This window comes from Balaenoptera acutorostrata, chromosome 2 (genome assembly GCF_949987535.1).
Source record: "Balaenoptera acutorostrata chromosome 2, mBalAcu1.1, whole genome shotgun sequence".
NCBI classification, from domain to species: Eukaryota; Metazoa; Chordata; class Mammalia; order Artiodactyla; family Balaenopteridae; genus Balaenoptera; species Balaenoptera acutorostrata.
This window is the reverse complement of record NC_080065.1, coordinates 115,244,181-115,264,397: the sequence shown is the minus strand read 5'-3', so window position 1 is coordinate 115,264,397 and position 20,217 is coordinate 115,244,181. Positions and strand designations below refer to the sequence as shown.

The 20,217-nt window shown below is 40.7% G+C and overlaps 1 protein-coding gene across 1 annotated transcript; it reads right to left on the bottom strand.

Annotated features, from left to right (window-relative positions):
• Window positions 1–670: 670 nt before the first annotated feature.
• On the bottom strand, window positions 671–19,419 carry ISOC1 (isochorismatase domain containing 1). Its single transcript, XM_057541824.1, has 5 exons — window positions 19,045–19,419; window positions 9,417–9,536; window positions 9,114–9,317; window positions 7,354–7,470; window positions 671–1,898 (listed from the first exon to the last, which is right to left on the bottom strand). The coding sequence occupies exons 1-5, from the start codon at window positions 19,345–19,347 to the stop codon at window positions 1,752–1,754; spliced, it is 891 nt and encodes a 296-aa protein (XP_057397807.1). The 5' UTR covers window positions 19,348–19,419; the 3' UTR covers window positions 671–1,751.
• Between the last annotated feature and the right edge of the window lie 798 nt (window positions 19,420–20,217).

Below are 20,217 nucleotides of genomic sequence, written 5' to 3'. Positions count from 1 at the left end.
ATATTAGACTTTGAGAAGCACTAGGTTAAATTTATTAAAAACTATTTTAAAATGTGTAGAAATCTTTGATTCTTCTTTGTGGACACACAAGTTTGCTGGAAAAAAAATTTAAACATAACCCTAAGAAGAATGCTAGATTGCTGTTCATTACACTGACCAGAAAAAAAAAAAAAAAAATTTCTACTGCTCTTAAATAAGAAGGCCCTTCAATAAAATCCATTTACCCCCATGGACAAAACATTTTCCTTCTTCAAAAATTTCCATGAGTTGAAAGATTACAAATGTCAAAAATTTTATACCTTTAAATAAATATTTGAGTAGTTGAGAGTCCGCCTGCCAATGCAGGGGACACGGGTTCGAGCCCTGGTCTGGGAAGATCCCACATGCCGCGGAGCGGCTGGGCCCGTGAGCCACAATTACTGAGCCTGCGCGTCTGGAGCCTGTGCTCCGCAACAAGAGAGGCCGCGGTAACGAGAGGCCTGCACACCGCGATGAGGAGTGGCCCCCACTTGCCACAACTAGAGGAAGCCCTCGCACAGAAACGAAGACCCAACACAGCCATAAATAAATAAATTAAAAAAAATTTTTTTTAAAAAAATAAATATTCGAATCCCTGGAAGAGTAGTCAAAGAGCCATGCTGTGGCGAACAAAAGCACTTCATTCACATAATACGTTTTCTCTAATTACTTTAATATAAAAGACACCAATGTTTCATATTTCACATAATATTTTTTAAAAAGTTTTAATACCCTATAATAAATATTAAATGAAAATAAATTTATTGAATGGTAGTAATGACTGCAAAAGTAATACTACCAAATCATTACTGAGGCCTTTTGCATTAACAGTAATTGGAAGGTAGGTGGAAAAAATTTCAAACAAGAATATGGATGTTTTAAAACTACATTTTATCCAGCCTTTATCTTTTTGCTAAATCTTGTGCATATTAGAAGATGTATTCAAGATGGTTATAAAGCTATTCAGCTAAAGTAATACTTCAAGGATCTTAAAACAGCCCTCCACTAATGATACGGTGTTGCAAATCCTCTCATCTGTTTACAAAATTAAAACAAGCAATGAGCGAATGAGTCTTTCTGGGTAAAAGATTCAGTTAAAAAAGAGAACATTAACAGAGAATTAGTGATGGTGAGCAGAATAAGAAAATTAGCATAATTAAGAAAGATATGTAATTATTCAACATAACTTTTTCTGGTTAAACCAGTGCAACATAATAAATAACTTGACTGCATTGTGAGCAAAAGGGGTAACACAATCCGGAATCCTGTTTTTAAATTCTCGTTTAATAATCCTATTTCAATCAACCTGTAAAGTAAAAGCACTGAATCCACATTAACATTATAACATACATCTTACAATAATACAAAAGTCAAACTATTACTGGTACGTCTTTGTCTTTAACTGTGCACAATTTAAGAAAACTTCACAAGAGTGTGCACTTTTGAAAGTATGATCAGTGTATATGGTATAGAGAAAACAGGAACCTCCATTATAATTTTTTAATAAATAAAAGCACATTAACATAAAAAGAAGGTAAGCAGCACCTGAAGCCTTTGACATTTGTAACTAAATGCTGGTACCCAAACGGTCTAATTGGTTAAGTTTTACTAAGAGGCGCAAAAAAGGAGCCAATTTTTGACTTAACATTTTAATTCTACTAGAGACATGAGCTTGTCTGGGCTTACAGTCCTGTCCACCTGATGGTGGGTAGCATACCAGTTCTTCACATGTCTTATACTTTGGAAAGCAGACCGGACTCTGGAGCACTCGCCTTAATTAGATTCTGAATTTCCTTGAATTTTGGATGGTCTTTATCAGCCACCAGCTGTAGCAGAACAGCTTCACTTGTAGTCACTATGATCCCAGTTCGAGCAAGACGCTTTAAAAAAAAAAGACAAATCAAGAAATTAAGCATGAGAATGAACACTATGTTAAAACAGCAAAAAGCACGCCAGGACACAATGATTAGTGTCCTCTATCAAAACCATGGCCCTTAGCCATACCATCAAATTCAGAGATGAGGAGAGATTTCAAACTAGCCACACCACAAAACCTTTATGATGGTTCTCAATATTAGTAATAAGGACTAGAAACAAGTAAAAGAGAATAGGCAGCCAATATTCTCACTTATATGCACCAGGGACAGAGGAAAATCAAGGCTAAGGACTGTAAAACAATGATTCTTAATTTCTTTTTTTCCTCTCTCCAAATATCTGACATCAAACTGCATGCCCTTCCCATAAGTAAGAAATGCTGGTGGTGGTAGAAGAGCCTCATGTGAGGTTTAAGAATGTGCCCCTGGATGACAACAGAACCACTACCATTGCCACCACTGACAGCTTTTTAGAATCATAAACAGGAGTATAAAATTTAAGGTTGTATAGAGTTTCACTGACAGGTGAAAGAACATCCTTGCCAAACTGTTCCAGTGGAATCATAATAAAGATCTAAGGACAGAAATCTCAAGGAGGGGGAGGAGGGAAAGGGAAGGAGGAGGGCAAAGAAGAGAAAAGTGGAGAAAAGGGTGGGAGAGGGGAATGGGAGGAGAATTCTAGAGCAGAGATCCATTTTCTGGATGTATTTATCAGAAACCTTAGGGAAAAAAACAGACCAACTGTTTGTTACCCCAAGCAACATTCACTGTAAGAGCCTTAGAAGATGAGGTGGTTAGACACGATTCCTATGCAAGTTAGAGGAAAAGACGTGGATCAGTGTCTCGTCATAAAGGGAGTCACCTGAATAAACAGGACATCCCAATGGAAACCCTTCAAATGGCTGCAGATCCAGAGACCCAACCTTCCCACTGGCAGACTCTTCCTTTTTATCCCCAAGGATGCAGAAGGAAGTGTAAGCCATAGCCTACTTATCAGATAGCAAGCTTGGACCTCAAACACCAGCACAGGAGTGTACAGAGCAGGCTGACCACAGCGCTGGAGAAATGAAAAAACAGCAGAGGGTTACATAGGAAAGAGGAAGAAATAAGTGAGGCTGCTAGTGTCCTTTACGTTGGGACAAATCCCAGAGGCTGAGTCATCACTGAGTTCTTTAAAGACTTCTGGAGACTAATTTCCTCCTGCTTGCTTTTCAGTCAACTCCTGACTATCATATCAAACCCTCAGAAATCTCAAAGGACTGTGTGCTTGCTTCAGACAGCAGGGTGGGGAATAAGACTAGCTGCAGCTCGGTGCCGTGAATGTCCAGCCATCCAAACGCAGCTCTCTCCCTGGCCGCCCTGCCTTCCTTACTGCCCCCTGTTGAATCAAAGGACTTTCAATCAGTCTGAATCTGAATCATACTTTCAATGTCTGTGAAAGTGCCTTCTATATTCCAAAGTGCAAACAAAGGTCAGTTCTCAGTCATCTTTCTAGTTCCTTCATGAGGCAGGAAGGACAGAAAACTGTTTCCAGGTCTGAGGAAGAAATGTGATGACCCAGGAAGAAGGCAGCTTTTTTCCACAGTGCTCTCCTGACCAGACTAGAGCAGCACCGGATCCACCCTAAGCCAACAACCCTCAGGGATGCTACAAGTCCGTACACCGTGGCAGGGGCAAGCTGGGACACTAGAGGCACACAAAAAAACACTTTAGTGAACAGAAACTTACATAAAATTATTTAACTTCAAGACTTAGATATGCCCAATATTGATTGCATTCGAAAGTAATCAAGCCAAGAACCTGTGTTAGGGGAAGGCGTGGCTCACGCCTTTGCTACGAATGCAAAGTCTTTAGATCAGACTAACAGATCTTCCCACGGTGCCTTCCCAGCCCCAACCTAGAAGGGTACCTGAGCAGAAAGAGAACAGCGGCACTTTTTCCAGACACCGGCAGGTTCCTGCCCACCACCTTGAGCTATGAGGACACCTACAATACTGGTCCCACACTCACTTTATCTCCTGGCTTTAGAAGCGGCAATTAAAACTCCAGCTGTTTAATGCAAATGGGTACATGGCTTAATAGGCTTCCTGAGTTCTTCCCTTACACTTGCAAAACCAGTCCAACTAGGCCGAAGGAAAGGAAAGGTTGCTCTGACCCACAAACCTAAAAATGCAATAACACAAAGCCAAGACAGCCTCAGAGAGGGTGGGGGAAAAAAAAGACTAAACCCACTAAATTCCCAAGCAACACTAACAACTCCCCAGAAGTACAAGGACATCAAGTTCAAGAGACGGCTTTATTCTATTTTGTCTCACATTTACTCTACAATTGTAAGTTGAAAGAAAAATGCCTGACAGACGGTAGGTGCTCAAAAAATTTTGTGGAATAAAGCACACACCACAGATCCTGGCAGAGAAGTTTTAATAATGGTAACTATAAATCTTACTAGTACAATGGTCTTAACAGGCAATATGGGGAGTCTCAGGAATGACCTTAAGTAGTTGTGTTCTCAAGGGAAGAAGAAGAAGGGGAGCGGACCAGATCTCTATTTCACTTTCATAGTCACAGAAGAAAAAAGGAAACTTAACATTTCTCCCAAGGACTGAGGGACTAAAACACCTCCATAGCAAATTAAGACTAGGAGGAGAAATCTGAAATGTGGCACACATCTTCCCCCATCAGCACCTGACCTGCTTCTTCTCTCCCTTTCAACCTCACTGTAAGCCAAGGCAATGCTGGCTGCTGCAGGCTCCTCCAAATCCAGCCCAGACCATACTCCTTCCTTCCCTCCTCAGAACTTCTCAGGACTAGGCCCTTCTGGGTCTTGGAAGCTGATATATGCTTATACGTTTCTGACCGGATGAACCTCATGAAGACAACAAAAACAAATAAAAGCTACAGTAAAAATAAAAGCAACAGCTAACTTTTGAGTGTTTACCATATCGGACACTGTACTAGGTGCTATCAATACATTATTTCATTTAATCTTCACAAAAATCCTCCCATGTAATGACTGTTATTTCTACTTCACAGTCGACAAAAAATTAATCCGTCAATCTAAGAAAGAAACAGATGAACCTATTTGCAAGGCAGGAACAGAGACACAGACTTAGAGAACGGACATGTGGACATGGGGGGAAGGCGAGGGTGGGATGAATTGGGAGATTAGGATTGATATATATACACTACTGTGCATAAAATAGACAGCTAGCAGGAACATGCTATAAAGCACAGGAAGCTCAGCTTGGTGCTTTGTGACGACCTAGATGGGTGGGAGGGAGGTCCAAGAGAGAGGGGACATAGGTATACATATAGCTGACTCACTTCATTGTACAGCAGAAACTAACACAACATTGTAAAGCAATTATACTCCAATAAAAAAAAAAAGGAAGAAATGGAAAATTTTATTCAAGCCAAAGTGAGGATTATAACCTGGGAACAGCCCCTCAGAAAGCTCTGAGAACTGGTCCACCCGTCAGAAGTCAAAGCACAGTTACATAAGTTGAGACAGAGGGCTGTACATTAAATGACCTATTATTGACAGTTTACATAATCCAGATCTAAGTGCCACTGTGGTGGGTCATGTGACCCCTTAGAAGATCAAGAAGGAATGTTATCTTTTAAGGGGTTGTCTGCTCTTTATGGTTGAGCAGGTATTTCTGCTGATGGGAGGTTCAGTCGATGCATACTTTAGATACACAATGCACAGTAGGGAGGAGAGAGGAGGCCAAAGGGCAAAGAAAATTTTTTCGTGTTTAAATTTTTCTTGTCTTGCCATAAAAATATGAATTTTATTTCACATCACCAATGAGAAATCTGAGGCAAAGATATTAGGTAATTTGTCCAAGGACACAAATTTACAAAATGCCAGAACCTGAATTCAAACCCATATTATCCCCCCACTGTTTAGACTCCTCCTAATCAGTGAGATTACAGACCACCTCTAAAAGAATGAGGCTCAGATGGTAAACGGCTGTTCTTATTCTGAGTCTTGGTAGAACACGGAACTGCCAACAATCAAAATTTTCTGTAATAAATGGCATAATAAAGACGTCTAAAAAACTTGAATGTAGGACAAAAGTTCTTGAAATCTCTTTACAAGCAAGGAAAATTTTTGGTTTTGTATGTTCTTAGTTTTTCGCTTCCTTGGACACACTTCAAGTTCTGGACCTCAGCATTACCATAAAGGTATTCAAAGAAGAAAAGAGCTGTCTGCCGAGGTAGTACGGATCTGACAGTGGAAGTGTCTAAACTCAGATTACTAAGGAAATTTGAAAAGTGGAAACTAACTATGACTGTAAGAACAGCTTAAAGATCTCTGCTGAGAGGGGAAGAAGCAACACTTAGTATCTAACTAACCAGAGAACCCAGTAGTCCAAGTGGACTTGAAAATAGTTGAATAAAATAAATAAAACCATTTCCACCTATAATCGCAAAATAGGACTCACTGCTCAGGAATAAGAGAAGGGATGGCCAACCAGGGCCTTAAAACCACTGCTGCTGCCAGCTACCTGCCTGCTTCTGCATCAGCCCTCCCCACTGACTTGAGTCTCCTTTCTTTCCTCTCTTTCTTATTTGCCCAACTCACCACCCTAGGGAACATTTTAGGCTAGAGAGATGATTGAGCAATCCTACAGAGAAAGTGGCTCACAGGTCAGCTTATGCATGGAACACTGGAGGGTTTCAAAAAAAAAATCTACATCTCCCATTCTCAATAAAAATAATCAGTTAAAAACTCAGCAATTCAATCCAGATTGACATTACTTTAAAGCTATTATAGAATTAGAATTAAACATGAAAGAGAGAGAGATGCACAATGCGGAGTGAAGGCTTCAAAGGATTAATTGTGGGAGTTTGTTTTTCAACAGTCTCGGAATAGGCAATGCTTACGTAAGGCTACTGTTATGCAACACTGATGAAAGTCATCAACTCCCTGACTCTGAAGTACATCCTGACACTCCACACAGAGAGCCATTAAACACTGTGTGTGAGTGGTGCCCACAGTCAGTGACACACCTCCTATTCCCAGAAATTCAAGTCTGAGGAAATCTAACACATGGCTGAACCAAGCTCCGGCCCACCATACCCTAGGTGTTGGCTAGACCCTGGCCGAGTTAAGCCTAGGTGAGCTGTTTTTAATTTGCAAATCTTTCAGTAGTTCAGAGTAAGCTTACTGGAATACCTCTTAGTTCATGTGCAAAACTAGCAAAGTTACGACAGAAGATGTAAAGGAGCGTTTGGCATCACTAGACATCTAGAAATAAAGACAGAAGATGTAAAACAGGATATGATGATGAGACCTCAGAGGTTTGTCGTGCGTAGACCCCGGAAATCAGTCTGATTGTTGTCAGACCAAGCTCAAATTTAAGAGGTAAATCTTTCACTGCTGTTACATATTTAATACTCTCCAAATTTACTTGGAAGCCTTGGCTAATGATTTATTTTAAAGCAGGACAATTACCTCAAGAGCAAACATCCTGTCCATCATGCTTCTCGACGACGTGGCATCAGCGACAATATGAACCTCGATACCTCTGCCGACGAGCTCCAGAGCTGTCTGTTGGATGCACACGTGGGTCTAGTAGGAAAGTAAAAACCATATGTAATAACGTGGCAAACTACAAGTATTTTACAAATGTGCAGCAACACGGTAGAGCAGAAAGAGCACTACAGGTCCAACGGCCTTGTCCACATCTAGTTTTGCCTCCAACTCACTAGTGATCTTGAGCATTAACAGCATTTCTGGCTTTGGCTGCCTCTTTGTTAAGTCAGGGACTGCATTACATCAATGTTCTTTGTACTGGGAACCTTGAACATATTCTTAGAGCTCTGTGAGCACTTTTTTTAAAGACTTTCATCTATGTCATCTGGACGACCTTCATACGGCTGACTACTACCACTCAGTTTTGATGCCACTCGCAGTTGGGTTTATTTCTGTATTCACACCAAGTGCCTAACACAAAGAACGCGTTTGCAGTACTGCCAATTGAGATAATGGTGGGAAAACTGAGTTGTTATAAGGCACCCAGTAGTAAAGGTAGGCCAAGTTAAAAATAACTTGTAGCACAGGCAAAAAATACCCAGTATACATCACCAGAAAATGAATTATACAGATTCCATCTTTGTAAGTATGAACTTTTAACAATTCATCAGCAGAGAATAAAGAGTTAAAAACATGCTCCAACAATAAGTGGATTATATAACCAATGAAAGCAAATGTTAATAATGCCAACCAACCTTATCTTCATATGACAAGAGGGCTGTGAAGAATTATCAACTGACAACTCATTAAAATTAGCACTGGAGGACTGCTCAAAGATGATTTTGATTAGACATGAGGTCTAATCATGAACAAGCAAGAAAAGTGCAAAAGTCAGCATTTGGTGTGACATATTTATACAAATAGGCTTCCTTTATTTTATCATTCTTTAAGTCAAAATACAGAAATATTTAATATATATCTAAACCTGAGGCTACATCTTCTACTATTAAAACCTACTACTCTGAAACCTACTATCAAAACATCATGGATGTCTTAAGTTAATATTATTTGGATTTCACTGTTTTTATGGTTTTCATAATTTTAAAATTTCAGTTCAAGAGGTGTTTAAAAGCTATGAATAAATACTTATATTCTGTTTCTACATGACAAAAAAACAAACCAAACAAAAAATCATTTTAATCAGCATTAGGAATCCATGAGTATTTTTTTTCCTTTAAAAAAATAGGTACACATGATTCAAATGTGAAGGACAATGAACTACATACTACATGACTTCTAAGGTTTTTCGAGAACAAAAACATGACCAAGGTGAGCTCCTATAACACATAAATAAACATACTGTCTTTGGTGAAAATGTGTTCCAAAAGTTGGGATTCAAAGTAAAGGCCCAAGAATCAATCAACCTAGATTCAAATGCAGCTTCATCTAACTTTAACTAACTCTATGACCTTGGGCAAGACGCACAGCACCTGTGTTTGAGTTTTCTCACCTACAATATGAGACCAAAAGTACTTAGCTCAGAGGATTGCTGTGAGAGTTCAACAAATTAATATATATAAAGTGTTTAGATCAGTGCCATGCAAGTAGTCAACACTTAAAAAACGGTAGCTATTTTCTATCAGTTACCTACATGGTATTCTATATACAAAATTACATTCTGGAAATAACAAGTTTTCTACAAATGATATTGTGTCCAAAACAGAACAAGAGTTACTCACTTCTACTCCAAATAACACAACACTCCTGACTCCAGGAATCTCTGCTAATGCTGCTTCTACTTCTGGTAATACCATTGAAAACTTGGTCTTTGGAAGTACCAGTTTTACACCCGTTAAATCAATTTCTTGAACAGTGCTTCCAAGACCTTTAGGGTACTGTTCTGTTACAATAACTGGAATTCCTAAAATCCGGGCCCCTTGTAACTGGAGGAAAAAAAAAACACAAAGATAAGTAGCAATATACATATGTTTGTGTATGAACCATGCTTTAGCAAATTGGAAAAAATGAACAAGCAAGCATACCAATCTCTGTCCCACACTAATAATATCTCCAAAATACTTGATGGCTGGTCTGAACCTTTCCTGCATATCACAGCAGAAAAACACAGTGCTTGAAGGTGTAAGATTTCCCAGGGTAGTGAGCTGAGGAAAAAAGAAAAAAAGAATGATTTAGCATTTGTTATACAATGACATTTATTTTCAGCTGGAGGTCAGTAAAGAGAGAAAAACATTCCTACTGTTTGACCCATTAAATCCATTTCTACAACTATTGTCTAAGAGAAATGATATGAATAACAGGAAAAAAAAATTATCCCCAAAGATGTCCACTGAATTGCTTTTAATAGTGAAAATTAGAAATAAACCAAGAACCAACAATACAAAAATGATTTCACAAATTTTAACACATTCACATAACAAACATTTTTTAGCCTATTAAAATAACATATGTGTATGTTTTCAAAAAATGTGCACCATCTAAGAAGAAATGCCATAATCTAATGTTAATTTTAAAAACAGAGCACAGTTCAATAGTATTTCAATAATGTAAAAATATGAATAAAAAGTAGAAGCAAATATATGAAAATATGAACATGTGGTTATATAGTTAGGGATGTTGATAACATTTTTTCTTAATACCTTTCTTTTATTTTTCAAATGCTATTTTAAAACATTTGCTAAATGTTATTTAAAAATATGTATTACTTTTATAATATAAAAACAGTGAAAAACTTAAATCTGATGATGGCATTGCTTACAAGAACAAAGAATAAAATTTAAATAATCTGTAGCAAAGATTATGGAACAAAAAACTAAAAAAACAGAAACAAATCTAGATATACTGCTATCATCAACACAGAAATATTAAGTTGGTATTCTCAAGAATAACTTCTTAGACTTCAAAAAAAAATGCAATGAAATGATGCCAAGCACATCACCACTGTCAAATGGAAAGACATAAATTTGACATCTGAATTCTTACACATATTTATCACAATCGGGAAAGTCAATGAATTAAGATGAAAACTGGGTATTAGATTACCATGCTTTACATTAATCGCTGTAGCTGGTCTATTATAACAACTTGGGCCCAATACAGATCTACCAAAAAGTGAAAAATCACTGCTGAATACAAGAATTTAATTCTTAAAAGTCCATGGTACTTTTCTTTCTACCTTCTCAAATTAGAGAAAGCCCTGGAAAGGATGCAGTCTGATCATGAATGAACCCATGCCACTACTCTTACTAGGCACCCCGTAAGTCTCCCCTCTAATTAACCTAAACCACCCACAGACAATAATTACTCATAATTTTATAGAGGAACCTGAGTCCTGATTACATGGTGGTGGCTTCACCACCAGCCTGGCCCTACACTCTGCCTTAGTATCTGTGCACATGGCATACTCCCAAGAAACAATTACTACAAGAATTAAATGAATCATCAAAAGGAATCTTTTATCCTTAGCAGTATGACTGTTCTAGTCAGTTTGCACTTTTATTTATCTGTGTCCTGGTCTGAAGGACTCCGGCACCTTAATCTCCCTCTGGTATTAACTCTATAGATGTGCACTGATTAACCATGTGCAGTCCAACACCAAGTTCATGTCAGAATGGGAGTGCCATCTTTAATTCTAACACTACGTGGAGGGTTTTCCTACTCTGCCAATAAAGTATGTTTCAATAAATATTCAAGCATCTTAAATTATATATGCCGTCTTTGGCTGCTTCCTTACTTAAATTTTTAATGCAAGTACCATGCTTCCATTTTGGTCATTATCAAAAGCAATGAGTCTGATGTATATGTAAGTACTTAGGGTACTTTGTTGAAAACCAGTCACTATGACCATGTATCTTAAATTCTCAGTAAACATTAAATCTTGGCTCAAAAGGCTTAAAATCCATATATATATATATTCTTTTAGAAATTTGAACCAGGGGTCCCTAGTCATCCATAATGTGTTGAGGGGACACTATGAAAAGCAGTTTAGCTGTAACTGCCTTGTTTCAAGTTAACTGTAATGCAACTTAGCAATCTTGCCATTCTACCACATGGGAATACCAGCAAGCAGGCAAAATAAAACTCCCAGGCACTTGCCTAAGTATGCTGGATGGCCATGCACTAACACACAGCCTACACTTGCTTGGATCTCCAGCTTTCAGATCTTATCTCAGACTGTACTGACTAACTCTGTATACATTCCTAACAAGTTTGGTTGTCTGGATTATAAATTAACACAAGATTGGAAACAGCAAATCTGAAAGGAAACTGCTGAAGACAGGCAAACTGATAGCAGCAAGAAATGACAGCTGAGGAAGAAAAGATTCAAAATACAATAAAAGCAGATCAAAACTCAACTAGTTCTCAGTCTAGACTCCAATGAAGGAGTAACAAGCTGTATGTAAGTTATAAATTGGGACAAAATCATTTTATCACACTCATTAAGAAAATAAGTTACATAATATTTCAGGACTACCATATAAAATGGTCAACATATTGAAAATTGGGATATTTAAAGGAATAAAACCTTACCTACGCAGATATCCTAGAATATTCAGACTTGTGGTCTCCTAGGGTTCCTGTTACCTGGTGCTTCCCTATACCTCATTTCAGCTGTGAGGTACCTGTTCCAGGCAGGGGATCACATCAGACATACGTCATATTAGACACAGATTAAGGAGGTCAGAAAATGCAGCCCTGAAATCCTTAGCACCCTGCAAATCCTTTCTAGTAGAGGAATTCATCATCTATAAACCTTCAGTTAAAGAAAGAAACCATAGAGATAAGTGGGCGAGGCATATTTTTATGCAGAGATGACTGGTTATAATTTCATGAAACAAAAATGCCTTAGATATTCTCCTCTCCAGGAGTTGACACCCTCTTGAATATGAGCTGCACTTAGTAATTTGCTTCTTCAGAGTATAGAGGGAGGGTAATGGTGAACAGGGCCTCAGCCAGGTGATCAAGATTGAGGTAATCCATGGTGACAGTATTCAGCTTTGATACGTGATGAGAATGACCTTCATGATCTTCCTCTCAAAATCTCACAACCCTGGTTGAAGCACGAGGAAAACATCAGATAAACCCAAAATGAGGTCATTCTACAAAAATATCTAATCAGTACTCCTTAAAACTGTCAAGGTCATTAAAAACAATGGAACTCTGAGAAACTGCCATAACCCAGAGGAGTCCAAGAAGACATGACAACTAAATGTAATTGGTATCCTGGATTGGATCCTGGGACAGAAAAAGGACATTAGGGAAAAGCTAGTGAAATCTGACTAAAGTGGTGCTCAGCTTATAGTAATGTACCAATGTTGATTCCTTAGCTGTGACAAATATGCCACAGTAATGTAAGATATTAGCAAGAAGGGAAACTAGGTCAGGTATACAGGAGCTCTCTGTACTATCCTTTGCAACTTTGTTGTAAATCAACACTATTCTAAAATTAAAAGTTTATGAAAAAAAAAAAAAGGTCTCCCTATGCCATAGTAGTAGGGGGTAAAGATGCTACTTTATGAATAAACTCCGTATCTTACAAGACAGAAAAAGGAGGATTTGAGGCTACCAAAACAAAAAACAAACAAATAAAAACTACTGAAAAACTCTAACCAAACCCCCTATCCACCCCAAATCCACATGAATTTCAGTAACTGTTGTTAAATTACACACTGACTCTATAATTCAGGGACTTCGTAACTTGACTCAGAAATTCCTCTTAAACCAAAACCTTGTACATAACTAAAAGTGCTGCTCATTGTCAAACATGTTGCAACTGCAAGATAGCAAATTAAAAGTGACCTTGACCAAGTGCCATCACGAGTAAAAGCGAAGCAATTACAGATCAACACATATTCAAGAAGTAAGAAGAAATCACATATAAAAATAAATATGTGTATATACATACACCTTCATATATTTATATACATAAATCCCTACACATATACATATACATAATAGATACATATTTCAATATACATATTTCAATACAAAAAGTTGATCACAACCAATGGCCTCCTCAAGCAACAGTTTAAGAGATAAATTTCAAGTATAAATTTTTTGTCCACTTTCTTAAGAACTGTCTTCGCTGGCATTCAACCTTAGATTTCATATTCAAAAGACTCCATCCCCAAGTCTCATTATTACCACGATCATAACAGTATTTACCCTCCTTCACTTCCACGTGTGCTCTGACCATTTTCTAACAATGGCTGCTACATCTGCAAGGAACCTGCTCCTCCCTTGCCCGGTTACTCAGGACAGGCACATACACAGTGGCTGGCCTTGCTTAGTGATACATGGTGCCCCACTTCTGTTCTCTCCATAAACGTAATGCACGGTGAGTGTTGTACGTTGAAGCGTGTGCTCCAAAATTCATATGTTGAATTCCTAACCACCAGTACTGTACCTCAGAAAGTGGCCTTATTTGGAAATAGTCACTGAAAACATAATTAGTTAAGATGAGGTCATACTGGAGTAGAGTGGGTGCCTAATCTAACATGAGTGGCATCCTTATTAAAAGGGGAAATCTGGGCACAGAGAAGCCCATGTGAACATGAAGGGAGAGATCAAGGTGACGTGTCTACAAGCCACGCAATGCCAAAGACTCCCAACAAACCACCAAAAGCCAGGAGGGAGGCATGGAACGGCTTCTTCTTCACAGCCCTCAGAAGGAACCAAACCTGATCTAAAGCCTCCAGAATTATGAGAAAATAAATTTCTGTTGTATAAGCCACTCAGTCTGTAGTATTATACTTTGTTACAGCAGCAACCTAGCGAACGACTACAGTGAGTAAACTGTATATCTTTAGGAATGATTAAAGTTTGGAATTGTAAATGTGATGTTTTCAAATTTTTGGTAGTCTATTATAGTCACAATATAGGCATGATGTGCGTGGGAGAGGGGTCTAGAAGGGGATGTGAGGTATTATTTTACTGAGAAGTGTTTCCAAGGAAACCTGATTACCACAGGTATAGTAAGGCTTTGTTCCAATACTGACTCAAAACAGAGGTCTGTGACATGACTCTCCCAGGTTACAAGAGTGCCTACACAGGACAGCCCAGGAGCATTAGAATCTGAGTCCAAATGTCAATTTCACTAATTTCAATTACATGAAATGCAGCAAATCATTAACATCTCCAAACAGCTGCTTCTTAATCTGTAACAAAGTAATAAAAATAGTATCTACCTCATAGGGCTATTTCAAGGATTAAATCAGCTTCATGTAAATCAATCAATAAACGTATTAGGTTACTGTGTATCCCTCCTATAGGAAACATATGCTCTGAAGGTCAGCACATGTTAAAAATAGTTCTTCTGTAATGAGATTAAAATACCACTTACTACTAAAATCCCTTATGAAAACAATAAATATAGAGAAAGAAATACTGATATTGCCTAACTTACGTTAACATAGTCTACAGAATTAAGAAATGATTCATAAAGTGGATTTCTAAACGTCACCAAAAGACTGACAATTACATGATCTGCTCCTGGCAAAACGGTTTGGGGCTTTTTAATTTAGACTGCAAGAGAATATTTATTTCACTCTTATTTTACAAGCTACTCACCTGCTGTAAACACTAATGTCACTTACATTGAGGTTACAACTCCAACGAGCTTTCTAACTGCCTAAGGGAAGCCAGACAACTACATCAATTTCAGTGTTAAGGACGATGGATTTCTTTAGATTGTACCTGAGGTTGGAGTGAAGGTGAAGCTGGCCAGATCCCAGGGACACAGTGATACCTGAATCTACTTTGGATTCCCCTTGGCAAACTAAATGAAAGAAAAAATTTCCAAACACAGTTTGGAAATTGTGTTTAGCTCCCACTCAAACACAGTTTATTTATAGGTAGCCTCTAATGTATCCACAAGAGGCAAAATGTGTACAATGCTTTGGGCAGTAATCTGCAATGTTAAATTTTTAAAAACTGGGCGGGCAGACAATATCATACCCTCAGGATCCAGCTGTTTTCTCCAGTGCCCCTGACACTGTGTGCCTCCCAAGATAGTTCCTGCCTGCTTCTCTAACTCAAGAGTTCCGAGCATTAGCTTATCTACCTGCTCCTCCTACATGCTCCATAGTAAAGGTTCTGAAATCAAAAATCACCACCTTCCAACTAGCAAGCCCAAGGGAGACCCAAGTCCTTTCCCCTTTCTTTCCAAACCCTGCCTTCTCTCCCTTCCCACCATGTACTCTGGGGTCTCTTCTAGCTATAAAATGTCTACACCTCTGTTTAAAATAATCATAGTACTAATAAACTTCCAAGAAGTAAAACCTGGAGCAGAATCCCTTCCCAATAAACTACCTCAGGAAAAAGTCGAAATAACCTTCCCAGGGAAGCCCTTATCTTCTGCCCACACAAAGCTGCCAGAGCCTTCCCTCCTACATACCGTCTTGCTGGTGTCATTCTTACTATGTCCTTTTCTTCCTCTCTTCTACTTGGGCTCTCCCCTCCCTGGTGACAAGCTGGAAAAATACACTGGTAGTGGTAAGATATCAAATTTACATGAGTTTCCAGGGCTGAATTCTCCATTAGTTAAAACTTGGGATATACCTTGTGAAAAATTAACACTTATAAGTCATAAAAATGACCTAAATTCCCACTGTATAATCCTCTCATTTACATTTCTTCCCCTGCGTCTCAAAATTCCTTAGACTTCAAGCATTTTGACAAGGCTGAAGACACATAAACCGTGCTTGAAACATGAGCTGTCTTCAGCTACCTGAGCTGTCAGCAGACACTCGGTCACTTGGACAGAATATTTCAGAAAAGAAGACACTAAAAAGTTACCACAGCCTAACACTGGCAATGGGGGTCTTAAAGATCAATCCCCACAGAACCACTAACCAACCACCAGTGCAGACAGTGTGGCACAAGCAACCACTGTGTTTTACAAGGTCACTAGCAACGTCAGTCAGAACAAGCGTGAAAGCAAACTCGGACCCCTGTGTAAATTAAGAGTACATTCTAGAATATATTGTACGTTAGCCAGGGCCACAGAGGCTATAAGGCCTATTCTTGGAGAAATAATAAATGGCATTATTTAAGCTGTGGATTACATGTGGCCAAACATGCTCTTCATCTCTGCCTCTGGGAGAAGGGGCCTATCATCCCCAGAGCATGGCCTCACTGACAGGCCACCTTGAGTCTTGCTGAGTGACAGGCATCTGTTCCACGGAAACAATGAATAGCATCAAAACAAATGATGTTACAAGCTCAAGTTTGCGGCTTGTTTTCCATTCTGCTTGATATTTTCATTAAGCATGAAAAGAGAACATAAATGCTATGGCCAGCTGTAGGACCTTCACACGCTTTGCCATGGAACCTCAGGCAATTTCCTACATGTTCTGCTCTTTGGTAAAATGGAGTTAGATTACTAGGTACGGAACAAGAATTGGGTCTTACCCATGTTTACATTCACTGGCCCAGGCACTTACAGCTGCCACTCAAATGTGGAGTGAACTCTAAGTTCTCGTCCAGCCATAAAATGTCCCTGTCTCTAGGATTACACAGCCAGGTTCCAAAAAAATATAGTAAAATGGTCATGAAAAGAAGTATCTTCCCTTTTTCTTCGGAGAATATCCATACACATACACACACACACATATATATCTCTCTTCATATAAACAGGTATCAGAATAAGTATATGGATATATATGGTATGTGTGTATATCCCTCCACATTATCTATTTTTAAGCTGGGGGAGGCACCTGGCTGAAGAAGTCAAGCTATTGTGATTACTAAAATGAAAGAATATAAAAATATTTTTAAATACTTTAAAATATATAAAGTATCTTATAACAGATGCTTAAGAATTACTGGACTATTTAGTGGGGAAAAAAATAACATTTTTAAAAGCATGGGACAGAGTAATGCTATTATAATTATTATTTTAAACATCACCACAAAAAATTAACTATATTTTATCTCCAATACCAAGCAAAAGACTTCAAAAGCCACATGTGACCTGAATTATATAATGCCTTTTGAGAATGTACAAGACATTTCAGATATATACATATATTTTATTAACTTCTAAACTGATAAAAAGAGTTCTCAGATCCAGGCTTTAAATTTTTCAACATAAGAAATCCCATTGTTGGGGAAGGGGGAAGTCTTAAAGACTTGGGGAGGGTGCTAGTTTGGCATAACATCTTATTAGGTAACAGCCCACTCTCCCTCCCAACCACTACACGAAATGTATCACAAAGAAGTCTGCATCCTCAGTAAAGCTCCAGATCTCTTCAGCTAGTATTTGGATTCTCCCCTTTATTAATGGATTTGTCAAAGGTGCATCCAGCTTCTTCCATATTTTGGCAGCAGTAATCTAAACAGACTGACAAGGAAGGCTGCAGAGAGGTGTCAGCCGTGAAAACTCTTGAAGGCATAAAAATGGGTGGTAGTAAACACCTACCAACCACAACTCTCCCAAGAGCAGGGCAAATTCTAGGGTATCAGACAACAGCTGCCTCCCTTTTGGCTCTCCAAGGGTTGACCACAGAATCTCATAGCCTTTGCCCTCTGGTTAAAGTATCTGCTTTGGAAGCTTCTGGCCTTCCTTTGCTATCACTTGCTGGAGTAATAGCAAACAAGACCAATTCCACAGACAACTACAAGTGAAAAACAAACAAACAAACAAAAAAACCCACCAAAAACTACAGAATAGTCCTCAGAAAATGACACTTGAATATTAAAATGCCTTCTAATCCTGAATCCCACATTTCAGTTTGGTCTTCCAAAGAAATGGCTTACCGGTTTCTCAACCAAAAAAAATGGTGGTGGTGTAGTACCTAAAATTCACCTTTTGTTCTTGCTTTTCAACAGGATAAATCTTCCGGTGAATTCTCTCAGCTGAGCATAAAAAGAACACAGGGGGCAGATCTGCGTAGTATTAGAGCACGGCTTTTTAAAAATATTAAAAAGGCATAAAATAATCCTCAGGTATGACAACTTTTTCAGCCAGCACGACCAGGAAAGAATGGTCTAGTTAAAGTTGGGTATTTAAGAAGGTGCTGCAGTGCTGAGTCAAACGACTTTTTCAAGGTAGGCAACGTATATATGTAATCAACAGATTCAGTTGACAGTTACTAGGAAGAGGCTAAACAAGGTTATTTCACTTAAGGTTAGGAAAGACTTAAGATCAAAGGAGCTGAAAACTGGGGAAGAGGATGGGTGAAAGGGTATGACTCCTGAAGTTTGTGTTTCCGCAAGTGATAAACACAACTCCGGGAACAAACCCTAAGGCCAATACTCCCCACAATCTCTTTTCCCCGGTTCTGCATCACCCCAAATAAAAACACAGCTACTCTGCACAGCCCTTCGGTTACGCAGGAGGCTGGGACTCGCTCCCGGCACACAAAGCGGATGCCGGCGGCTGAGGACCACACACGTGGGGGCGTTCGCGCGCGCCGCCAATAGCCGGGAGGCCCACGCCCCGTCCTCGGCCGAGGACAGCCGGTGACCGTCACCTTCGGACAGGCGCCTTCGCTGGGCCATCCCGGAGGCTTCCGACAGCGGCACGGCCCTTCCCAGCGGGTGAGGCGCGCAGGGCCCGCCGCCGCGGGGCACCTGAGGAGCGCCTCGGGGACGGGGACGCACGGGGACCGGGAGCTGCGGCTCGGCGCGCGGCCCTCCCGCGGGACCCACCTGGATCTGCAGCGGCACGAGGCGCACCTTGCAGCGCTCGCTCACCGCGAAGCCCTTGGGCAGGTCCACATACTGGCCCCACTCCTCCGCGAAGAGCTGCACCACGAATTTGCGGTGCATGTCGATCTGGTCGCCGTACAGACTGAGGAACTTCTGGATGAGCAGCTCGTAGCCCGCACCGTGCGGCACGGCTGCGGGCCGCGCGAAGACCGAGAAGCAGAAGAGCACGGGGACCGTGCCCGACGGCGCCCCCGCGCCACCGCCGCTGGGGAGCGCCGGGACCGCGGGCTCCGCCGCCGCCATGTTCCCCGAGCGTCTGCTGGCTCCGAAACCGCGAGGCGCAGACACCGCCGGCAGCCGCGGCCCCGCCTCCCCGCGCCGCCTGTCGCCTGCTCTGGAAGGCGAGGGGGCGGGTCCTGGCGGCCGCGGCGGCTCCCGCGCCCTCCTCCCTGCCCGGCGGAGGGCGGACCCTGCGGAGGGCCGACCCTGCGGAGGGCCGACCCTGCGGAGGGCCGGGCTGTGGGGCCGGCGCTCCGGCGAGCGCCCCCTCCAACTTCCGGCGGCGCGCGGCCCCTCTGGCGGGCCGCGAGGGGCCGGTCGCCTCGCAGACCCTCGACCTGCCTGGGCTGCCCGGTGCTCTAGTCCTCAGAGGAGATCTGTGGCCCGCCTTCCACCCCGCTCCGCCCACCGTCGAGCCGTGTGCTCCGGAAGTTTGGGCCTGTGCTTGGGGACACGGGGCTGCCCGGCTAAAACTGCTGGGACGCGTTACCTGTCGGTCTTGTCCAGAGGCAGGCAGTCCTTGAGGACGGCGGCAGTAATCTTAAAACCAATCGGGCAGGCTGATCGATGCCCTAAGAAGAGCGGTGGGAGTCGATGCTTCCTTAGGAGGGCCATCCGAGACTCAGAATTTCATGTTTTTCCACCCCGTGAAACACAGTATCTCTCTAGTCTTGGATTTGAGGTCTTGCCCTCCCTTTATCTCAACCCAATTTCCAGGAGAACTTGGACTGGGAATTGCAAAAAATATAAAGGGGTTTAAGAGTAAAAATCAGGACTTTATATTCAAACTGAGGATTCTGTTTTTGAGCAAGTAAAAGCAATCACCCTCAAATAACTTTTGACTTAACGAACACTGTAAGGCACTATAATTAGCTGGAATTAGAAAAGTATACA

What these genes read in the sequence shown, in the direction of transcription:
- ISOC1 (XM_057541824.1), bottom strand. Translation starts at nt 19,347, where the DNA reads ATGGCGGCGGCGGAGCCCGCGGTCCCGGCGCTCCCCAGCGGCGGTGGC. An exon ending in TCGTGCCGCTGCAGATCCAG is followed by an intron (nt 9,537 to 19,044) that starts GTGGGTCCCGCG and finishes TTTTTTCCTCAG; the next exon opens with CTCACTACCCTGGGAAATCT. An exon ending in TTAGTGTGGGACAGAGATTG is followed by an intron (nt 9,318 to 9,416) that starts GTATGCTTGCTT and finishes TTTTTCCTCCAG; the next exon opens with TTACAAGGGGCCCGGATTTT.